We start from the raw sequence: 10869 nt of genomic DNA, 5'->3' as shown, positions 1-10869 counted from the left end.
ATATTTTATATATATATATATATATATATATATATATATTATGGTCCTAAACTGACCTCTACAACAGTTGGGTATTCGCTTATCATGATTGATGCTGGCCTCTTGTAATCCCCTTCAGGAGAAGGAAGACGCTGCCACAATTCTTCTGTAACGAATGGCATGAATGGATGGAGCAACCGCAACCCGTTATCAAGACACAACCACAGTGTGTCTCGTGCAAAACTCCTTTCAGATGCAAATCTCGGATCATTTCCAGCAAAATAGGGCTTAATCGCTTCAATAAATACATCACATAACTGGTATTGCCACCATGAATAAACTGCAGTGGCTGCATCTGAAAAGTTGTATGCTTCCAAAGATGAAACCGTCTTGGTGACGGCTTTAGCCAATACTGAAAGTATCCACTTGCAACTAAATGGCAGGACTTCTTGATTTACATTTAACAGTGGAATGTAATCGTCTCCAAGTTTGCTCATAGCAAACCGTATTGCATTCCACAATTTGTTTCCCCACTGTCGGTAACCGACAACTCTTTGGATATCCAGATTTATTTTATCAGACTGGAAAAAACAACATCAACAAATTAGCAAATCAATTTCAATAAAGAAATTAAACTGAAATACGTAAAGGTAGATGCTAAACCTGAGCTGTGTAGGAGATGAGAGCAAAACGAAGAGCATCTGCGCCACATTCAGCAATTCCATTAGGAAAGTCCTTCACCTGCCCTTCTTTGGCTTTCTCTAATTCGTTAGGGTCCAAATTACCCTCTTCCAGCCTTTTATGAAGACCTTCAAGGGTTATACCATTTATAACTTCAAGGGGATCAATCACATTTCCCAAAGACTTTGACATCTTTCGCCCATGTGCATCACGAATCATTGGATGCAGATATACCTACAGATAGATCATAGCCCAACTTGCATAAGTAACATAATAGATGAATCAGCATAAAACAAGGTAGTGAATTTAAAAGAATGAAACACGCATGTAGCACAGGATAAAACAGAAAAACACTTATTTTCACGATGATTTTTTTTTTCAATCATTAAAATGGGGCCCTTACACAAAGTTGATAGTTTATTGTATTACCAAAGAAATGATACTAGTGGAACATGTTTACCAGAGTCATATGTCTGTAGAAATAGACAAGTTGCATTTGGAATCGGCACGGTAAAGAAGATTAAATGCATGTAACCACCATTTATCTATCAAGCTTTAACAGAATCTTTTCAACGTGTAATAAAGAGTAGGCTGTCAGACCATGGCTTCATGTGTATAATAGCAAAAATGTTGACCCACCTTACTAAATGGTACATTACCACCCAGTTTCATTCCAAGCATCACCATACGAGCAACCCAGAAAAAGAGAATGTCATGACCAGTTTCAAGAACTGAAGTTGGATAAAATGCCTTCAGATCTTCTGTTTCATCTGGCCAACCCAGCACAGACAATGGGAAGAGACCAGAAGAAAACCAAGTGTCAAGCACATCTGGATCTTGACATAATTGGAACTTCTTCCCAGCATGAATCTGACTAGCCTGCACTTGAGCCTCTTCCTCATTTCTTGCAACCACCCAGTGGTCACGGTCATTATATGACCCAACTTCTTTCATATCATCATCCTCCAGAATAACATACCATGCAGGTATCCGGTGACCCCACCACAATTGCCTTGAGATGCACCAATCACGAATATTCTCGAGCCATCTGTGTTTTGTGAGACCAAAGCTTCATCAATCTTAGGATTACACTATGCAGGAAAAATATAAGCATAATCAGGTTTTGAGCAGAAACATAAAGTGGGAACAAGGAGAAGATGAAATGTATCACAGGGAATAGCAGCTAAAACCAGCATCAGACTACTTCCCCAAAACGTTGTCAGATTTCCTGTTAATCATACATATCCACAAAATACTAAACCCCTAGATAAGAGCCAATGAATCTCATTCAAAACCTGCACCTATGATATTGTCGTACTTGTAATGCTCTAAAAAATATTATATATATATATATATATTTTTTTTTTTTTTTTTTTTTTGGCGGTAACACCACTTCTATATTACATTAATTTGGCTTCAATAATGATGGAGAAGATAGTACAAATCTGACGATTTTTTTTTTTTTTTTTTTTTTTTTTTTTTTTTTTTGGCCGTATGACCACTTACTCTTCACTATTAGAAATCAAAGTTTTTAGTGCAAGGTAAGACGATATATGAGATCACCTCTTCCAGTCTGCAATATACTGCTTTGGGATGAACTCAAGCTTCCTGTTTTGATCATCCAAGGCAGCATCAAGAGACTCCTTTGCCATTCCACCACAGCTAACATACCACTGGGGCTTTATCAGGGGTTCTATAACATCATTGCTCCTAGAACAGATGCCAAGGCGCATCTCATTGTTTTTAGCTTCTTTAAATAGGCCCTGAATGAAGGAGAATGATACATCAATGAAACTTCTTTTAACCATGTATACTAAAAGACAAAAGTACAACTACACACAAAGACTTCTGCAACTATGGAGAATATATTTCTATATCCACAATGACCATAATGAATCACTAGGCATGTTGATTGCATTTATGCCTTAGTATAAACAACATAAGCTATACAAAAGGTAAGAACAAACTTGTCAGGCGAAGCTTCAAAAGAAAAATGAAGAAAAAAAGGCTCATTCTAAGATGATGAAGGCGGAAGACCCCATCAAGAAACTGTAACGTAAACTTTGATAAGTGAGAGAACAAGAGTTTTGCGTAGAAATACATGATATAATATACAGGTGTCAATGAAAGTTCTCAGTGATATTGAATTAGCAGCAGCAGCAGCTGCATTCGGAGGTCCCTCACTAAGGAAAAGTAACTGAAAACATGGATTTGTTGAGCCTCGCTTTCAACAGATTAATATACCTTCTTTTTCAATGCTTCAGTAACTGCCTCTCGGGCCTTGAAACGTGGCATCCCAGCAAACTCCGAGCCACCATTGTCATTTATTTTCCCATCATCAGTGAAAATGTTGATAAACTCAAGCTTATGACGCTTTCCAACTTCAAAATCATTAGGATCATGAGCAGGGGTAATCTGCAGATGCAAACAAGGGATCGTCATTTTATTTCTGCAGTCTGAAGAAAAAGACGAGAAAAAAAAAAATCTAAACTTCTACAAGCACGATCAGCTCAAGAAAAGCTTGTACCTTCACAGCACCAGTTCCAAACTCCGGATCAACAAGAATGGCATCACATACGATAGGAATGCGTCTCCCATTGAAAGGATGAATGGCAAATTTTCCATGAAGACAGTGGTACCTTTTATCATCAGGATGCACAGCAATAGCTGTGTCACCGAGCATTGTTTCCACCCTAGTAGTGGCCACAACAATCTCACCTAGCTCTTTTTCTTCCAAAGGATAAGCAAATGAAGTTAAAACACCAAATTCAACAGGTTCCTCATATCCTGGAACTTTCCGCAGAGTCCTTTCTTTGATATCCTCGTACTCCACCTACATAGAAAGCAAATGCCTTAAATGCCTAATAAATTTGAAAAAGGGAGCCACTTAAACGAGTAGTAATACCTCAAGATCAGATACTGCTGTTCGCAAGACACAATCCCAATTTACTAGGCGAATATCCCTGCAAAAGCAAAGAACTGCAATAAGTACAGAAAGGATACTAATCAAGTCAAACAAAAAGAAATATAATAGACAATAGAGAAATCAAAGGTATGAATCATTCACAAAAGGCAACCAAAAAAAAAAATGCACCCATTATAGTCAAATAGCTGAATTGAGTTAATTTTCAAAAATCCACAGATGATCTCCCATGTCAATCATACCTGTAAATAAGGCCTTCCTTGTAAAGCCTAACAAAAGCCTCTGTGACAGCCCTTGATCTTTTCTCATCCATTGTGAAGCACTGCATAGTACAAGGCAAAAATGAAAAATTAGAATACACAAATAGAATCAGAGGGATCTCACCACGGTAAAATCTACCAAAATATTGGGTGATTAACCCATGATACTATCTCCAGACCAAGCTAACCAGGTTAGAGACATCCATCTTACCTCACGCGACCAATCCAAAGAGCCACCTAAACGCCGTAGTTGTTGTAATATGGTTCCACCATACTTATCTTTCCAATTCCAAACCTTCGCATCAAAATAAATGAACCAACAAAACAAATATACATGAGAATAGAAACTTGGAGAATTCTGGGAGATCTTATCATCAAAATCCAAATCAGAGCTAAACTCACTTCAGACACAAATTGTTCCCGACCAATATCGTGCCTTGTCAACTTACGTTCACGCATTATCTTCTTTTCCACAACCACCTATGTAAAAGCACAAAAACATATTAGTTCATTTAAACTGAATTCACAAGGCAAAGAAAATCTAAACCCAATCAGAATCAACAGCATAAACACGAGCATGAGCCATGAAGAAATATTGTTCATGTAAAAGAACGTCACAAATCATGAGTCCATCCACCTTCCATAACACACACACACAGATTGGTTGGTGAACTAATGTTATTAGTAGGAAATTACATGTCAACTTTCAGTAACTTAGAAAGGAAGCTAACCTGTGTTGCTATCCCAGCGTGGTCCATTCCAGGGACCCACAGGGTATTGTACCCAGACATTCTTCGCCATCTAATTATAGTGTCCTACATTTAGTAAACATCACGCCAAATTAACACTCGTTGAATGAGGCTGAAAACAGAAGAACTAAAAGGTTTGCAAAAGGACCTCTACAGCAGCAGTAAGAGCATGGCCTATATGGAGCGCCCCAGTAACATTTGGAGGGGGCAAGACCTGCAAAACGTATGTCATAGTTAACAGCTCTCCTTGTTACCTTAATTAAAATTCACCAGTCCCTCTATTGATTGAAATACATTGTCATGTAAAAAATGCACTCCTTTTGCTTTATCATAGACTCCAACTTCGAGACAACCAAAAAATGCTCAATAAATCTGAATTTTTTAACTTGAACATAAATACTCAAGTCTACAAGGGTGAATGCATTTGAAGTATTTCTCAGACACATCACTATAGTGTAAAATTTTCAAGAAATATCCTGAAAAAGTTGTTAAAACAAGGACGAACAAACAAACAATAGACCAAAACTGCAATCACAAGGTTTGTTTGGTCTTAAAAGTTACAACTTCGCATATTTCATCCTCACATTCCAAATATTAAATTTCAGCCACAACAAGGTGCTATCACGAGTAAAACTGTAATCGCAACCAATTAACCTAATTTATATTAATTTTTCCTTTCTATTATTCCAAATATTAAATTTCAGCCACACAAGAAGGTGCTAACACAAGTAAATCTGTAATCGCAACCAATTAACCTAATTTATGTTAAGTTTTCCTTTCTATTATAATTCGATGGAGAAGTAAACAAGAGAATGTTTTATGATTCAAAAGTACATATAGAAGTTCAACATAATACTCACAATCACAAATGGTAGCTTGGAGCTGCTAGAATCTGCCACAAAAAAGCTTGATTTCTCCCACCACGAGTACCACCTGAACAAGCAAGCATAAATGAATATAGCAAGCACAAATGAAAGTAATGAGAAAAATTACATTATGTGAACCATCATACTTACGACTTCTCTACAGCACTTGGATTATACTGTTTTGCCATTTGACGAGACATCTTTTTCTTCTCACCAAAAGGAGTCTCTGGATCAACAAAATCTTCCGAATTCTCCTCCTCAGTATTACGCTTCACATTCTTTTTTTCGCTCTTCTTCGAAGCATTGGATGCTTGTTGTGCCTAACACAATTTTCGTAAAACATAATATATACACGTAGTCATGTATACATATAAACAGTCCTAACAGTGTCAGCAATATCAATAGGTACATGCAAACTAACAAATTCTTCTAGACATCACAAAAAATGGATTGCATTTATACCTGTAGTTTTGCGGCTTTCTCCAAAGCCTTCTGCTTTTTCAACTCCTTCTCTCTTGCCTGCCATAGAAGAACAAACAGTCACTCCACAAGATTGAAAGGGCATCAGCTAGTTCTGCCAATATGCTTTTTCAGACGAGAGAGAGAGAGAGAGAACCTTTTCCTCCTTTTTCTTCTTCTTCTCTGGATCTTCAATTTCGGGCTTCTCCATTTCTACCTGTAAAATTCAAAAGAGTGTCAGTTTCGGGCTTTTTGTGCAATCAATGGTGGAAGATATCCAACCATTAAAATGTCTCTTTCTATCCAAAAAGCAAATAAGGATAAATCACATATCGTAAAAACAACACAAAAGATTTATCAAACTGCCTGGAAGAAGAAATAAGACATGAGGACAAATTATCTGAGAATGAAAAGCCAAATGCAAAACAGATCTGAAAAATAAAATAATAATAATAATAATTAGGATATAAATAATAAATTAGTGGCATGATTAAGGAAAATAAATAGAAAAATAAACTTATCTTGAAACCAGAGTCAAATTTCCAGCATATGTATTAGAAGGATTGCAATACTCAACCAAGATTGATTTTTTATTTTAGTAAGAGGGCAAAAGGAAGGAAAGCCTTCATTGCCAGCCTCTTTTTAATACATAGCAAAGTAAAACACTTTTATTGAAAAAAGTAAAACAATTTTAGGGAATCAAAAACACTAAAAAACAGTGATAAAGATAAGACTAGTTGTAATAAGAAATAAGAGCGGTTATTGACTTTTGAAATAAAAGTAACTAATGAAATGCAGTTATCCTAATAAGGGGGAAATTTTTGAAAATGTTTCAGAATGAAACGGAGGGAAAGTTTTTAGTAACTATATCCAAAAGTAACTTTCCATATTAGCATAAATCTGCAAACAGGATAATAGTAATAAGATTTAACGTTAAAAAAGATTGAATATATATATTTTTTAAAGAATTATAAAGAAGAGAAAGAGTAACTTATGAGGAAACTTAAGTAATGTAGCCTTTAGATCTAAATCATTAACTTTTCTGTTATTTAATGATAAGAACTAAATACAATCATAAGTTGCATCATAATAACTAGATAATATGAGCAAAACTTTAAGAAAAGAACTACTGAAACACCCATAAGGGAAACTATTTAAACTCTTACATGAAGAGACTAGTGAAACTCAAGAGGAAAGAATATTACGCTGCCTAAAGAAAAATGTGAAGCACGAGAAAAATATCATTTGTAACAAAACAGAGAAAGAGAAAATCTAAGAGTAAAGTATAACTATGATACAAGACAATGACGTAGATTATTACATACAGATAAACAACAACATGTATAACAGAATGTGGGTAAATAGGAAATAAGCAATTAGGTAAAGGAAGCATAAAACCTACACATAATGCAACAAGTGAAGAACCTAACTAAAGAAACACCCAGATAAAAAAGATAAACCCAAAGATATTCCAGGGGAAAAAAATGTCATATAGTGGGAATACATATCATATGGATTACAGAAGAAGCTCCAACCAATCTAGTTACCAAACAAAGAATGAGGAAAATAATCCTAGTCTATACAAATCATTAAAAACCACAGATGTTTGGTTGGAGGATTCAAACCATGATTTGAATCATGGTTCATGATTCGCTACAGTGTTTTCTCTCACAAAAAATACACGTAAATCGAAAATGATTCTAATCACATGATTCTAATCCATGAACCAAACATCTATACATAATTTGGTCAATATCGATAATGCTATTCTAGTACAGACATAAATTAGTCAGGACAACATAAAAGAAATTGTAGAAGTTTACTACTTTCTAAAGTAACAGGATGAGAATTAATATATTGTACTAAAACAATCAAATTATGCAAAATAGTACCATACTCTAATTGAATTACCCAAAGAAAAAAACATAGTTACACAAACAGACTTTTGAATGTCAAAACTAATTCTTAAAATAAAGCAAAATATGAACAAGCGATGAGGGAAAAAAAAAACTTGTAAATCCATGCATGTCGATGTTTTCAATTAAGGTTACATAATAATACACATAAAAGAGACAGAATTTGTTAGATTTCCCAATCCCGAACAAATATATCGAAAGTTTCAATCAAATCAGAGAGAGTGAGAGAGAGAGAGAGAGAGAGACCTTTTCGGAATAGAGGCAAGGAACGCAGGGACCAGAATGAGAGCAATAGAAGGTGGCGTTACTTCCACGCGACGGCTGGTTTTGGGGACGACGACTGAGAGGTCGCTCTGAACAACGTCCGATGGAGTGGGGGATTTAGCGAGGAGCTTAGGCTGGACTCGAGGTTCGGATTTCAGAGAAAAGTCCCGCTTTGTATAGAAAGATAGAAGCCCCGTTCCCTCGCCTTGGAATATGATGAAAGAGGATAGAGCGAGTGGAATATGTAGGCGTAGGGTAGAAGGGAAGCTCCCCAACGCCGGTGGAGCTGAGAAGAAGAAGAAGAAGCAGCGCTGGAGCTGTTTCAAACAGAGCGGCGGTGGAGCTCTCTGGAGAAGGAGATAGCGGCGGGTGAGTGAGAAAATGAGAGAAGGCAATAAGTGAAAACCTAGCTTCACCAGAAAAGAAGAAAATACTCGTAGAAGAAAATACTCGTTTAGTTCTCTGATTCGAGTTTTTAATTTGAGTTGATATGTAATTTTATGTGAATATTTTTTACTGTAATAAAAAAGTTAGATGTGATTATTTCTGAAAACTTTTTACTGTAGCAAAACTCAAATTCTAAACTCGAATCAGCGAAATGAATGGGGCTTAAGGATTCGTTGAGTTCACGAATTCGAGTTTTTAATTCGAGTTAAGATGTAATTTTATATGAGAATTTTTTATTATAGTAAAAAAAATTAGATGTGATATTTTATAAGAGCTTTATTTGTAACAAAATTAAAATTAAAAACTCGAATTAGTGAAACAAACGGGGCATAAATATTAAAAAAATATAGTTAAAAATAGTAATAAACAGATTATAATTGTGTCGTATATTTATGTTACCTAAACGTGGCATGTTTAATAAATGAGTTTTGACGGGTTGACAGGTCAATTTGAAAACGATAAGCTATTTAATCGTATTTTAAGGATTCGACTTGATTTTAACTCAAATTTATTTATGATAAACTCAAATTCATTAACTTCATACAGGTTTCAAATCGTGTCTAGGGGTGGCAATTCGTATTGACGGGTCGTGTTCGTGTCGTGTTGACCCTCTCAGTTGACACGATTAAGCCTAACACGAACACGATCCGTTTATTATTCGTGTCAAAATATAAAACTCAAACACGACCTGTTTATTGGCGAGTTGACATGACACGACACGACTAACCTGTTTATTAAACAAGTCATAAACGTGTCGTGTCAACCCGTTGATTACCTGTCAATCCATTTATAAAATAGGTGATAAATGAGTCGTGTTAACCTATTTCTAAACCTATTTTTAAACCTATTTATAAAATTAGTGATAAATGAGTCGTTTAACTTATTTCTGAACCTGTTTATAAAATGAGTGATAAAACATGTTTCTCAACCTATTTGTACTTAAAGATTTGTTTCTCAACCTATTTGACATGCTAAAGAGATATTAAATAATCTAAGTTTAAAACTAAAACAAAAACATAAAATTTTCTCACAAATTAAAAAACAAACATATTAAATAATTTGCTCCGGCGGGGAGTCACATCATCAGAAGTTAAAAATCATGATGTACAAAGAAGAACAACAAGAAAGAGGACGGGAAGTCTTCTAGCTAAAACAAAAGGAAAATAGACTACAGAAAAAGATTCCACTCCCTAACCAAACATGTCCTCACTTATTGAAATTAGAAGATCTTCGTCCTCAAACAGCCATATAGCAACTCAAAATTTCAAAGGCGCCGCCCAGCTCAGGCCAAAACTCTTGTAGTAGTATCAGCGACAGACAATTAGAGAACAAGATGGTGAAAAAAAAATGTCGAATAGATTCTGAAACGCCCCTACAAAGAGAACACCAACTTGCAGACATGGACAAAAATGGTCTTTCATGCTGCAATAAATCACGAGTATTCAACGTACCAAGAACAAGCAGCCAATTAAACACTTTCGCTTTAACACAAACATGGGCCTTCATACATTTCTATTTTTGCATGAATTAAAGGGGAAAAAAATTAAAACAAATATTGTATCAAAACTTTAAATTTCAATCAAACGTTCCTTCAAATCCATCATTTTCTTTCAATTTGTTACAAGTTGAGAAACATCATAGGAAGTATACAGATTACAAAAATAGTGTAATAAACAAGTTTGCCTCTAAAAAATCTGCCCATTAAGCCTCTTTCCGCTTTGAAGAAAACATTTGAGGACGGTAAGAGAAATAACAAACACAAATTAAAGGGATAAAAAAGGAGTTAACAAACAATGGATTATGGGCTTATGTTATGACATACTCTAGGCACTAGTTTTTGAGACAGATTACGGCCAAATATACATGAACAGCTGAGTCAGACATTGTTGTTGTTGTTATTGTTATTATGTTATGACATACTCTAGGCACCAATTTTTGAGATAGATTCCGGCCAAAATATACATGAACAACTGAGTCAGATATTGTTGTTGTTGTTATTGTTATTGAATCTTTTTTGCTACTGAAGAAATTCTCAATGTCCAAGTACCACATACACACACGACAGAAGAATTGGCAGGTATTGTCACCAACTAATTAACATTAATATGTAATTATGAACTCACCGGCCAAGAACAGATCAGGTAAAAATTAGTCTCCTTCGCTTCACTCCGATGTACCTTTACCGGCTTGAAACCAACGCTTTAAGACTGCACTGCCTTGTCCCACTAGTTCTCCGGCTATCTCTAAACCCCAAGAATTAAAATACAAAGCATACAAAATTACAGATTGATAAGGAACTGAACCGATTTAGGTTATGGACAGGGG

General features: G+C 35.4%; 1 protein-coding gene across 1 annotated transcript in view; it reads right to left on the bottom strand.

Annotated features, from left to right (window-relative positions):
- LOC21398810 (valine--tRNA ligase, mitochondrial 1) overlaps window positions 1-8515 on the bottom strand; it is a 10971-nt gene extending 2456 nt beyond the window's left edge. Inside the window, exons 1-17 of the mRNA XM_024172862.1 lie at window positions 8080-8515; window positions 6075-6134; window positions 5921-5977; window positions 5609-5778; window positions 5453-5525; window positions 4741-4806; window positions 4575-4658; window positions 4246-4323; window positions 4055-4138; window positions 3826-3905; window positions 3566-3623; window positions 3188-3493; window positions 2905-3075; window positions 2224-2423; window positions 1300-1708; window positions 643-894; window positions 57-560 (exon numbers count right to left, since the gene is read on the bottom strand). Coding sequence (XP_024028630.1) covers window positions 57-560; window positions 643-894; window positions 1300-1708; window positions 2224-2423; window positions 2905-3075; window positions 3188-3493; window positions 3566-3623; window positions 3826-3905; window positions 4055-4138; window positions 4246-4323; window positions 4575-4658; window positions 4741-4806; window positions 5453-5525; window positions 5609-5778; window positions 5921-5977; window positions 6075-6128 — 2646 coding nt within the window. The 5' untranslated portion in view covers window positions 6129-6134; window positions 8080-8515. The remainder of the gene's footprint in view (window positions 1-56; window positions 561-642; window positions 895-1299; window positions 1709-2223; window positions 2424-2904; window positions 3076-3187; window positions 3494-3565; window positions 3624-3825; window positions 3906-4054; window positions 4139-4245; window positions 4324-4574; window positions 4659-4740; window positions 4807-5452; window positions 5526-5608; window positions 5779-5920; window positions 5978-6074; window positions 6135-8079) is intronic.
- Between the last annotated feature and the right edge of the window lie 2354 nt (window positions 8516-10869).

The sequence above is a fragment of the Morus notabilis genome, unplaced genomic scaffold (assembly GCF_000414095.1).
Source record: "Morus notabilis unplaced genomic scaffold, ASM41409v2 Scaffold759, whole genome shotgun sequence".
Taxonomy (NCBI): domain Eukaryota; kingdom Viridiplantae; phylum Streptophyta; class Magnoliopsida; order Rosales; family Moraceae; genus Morus; species Morus notabilis.
Note: the sequence above shows the minus strand (reverse complement) of the source record. Positions and strands in the feature narration are given on the sequence as shown.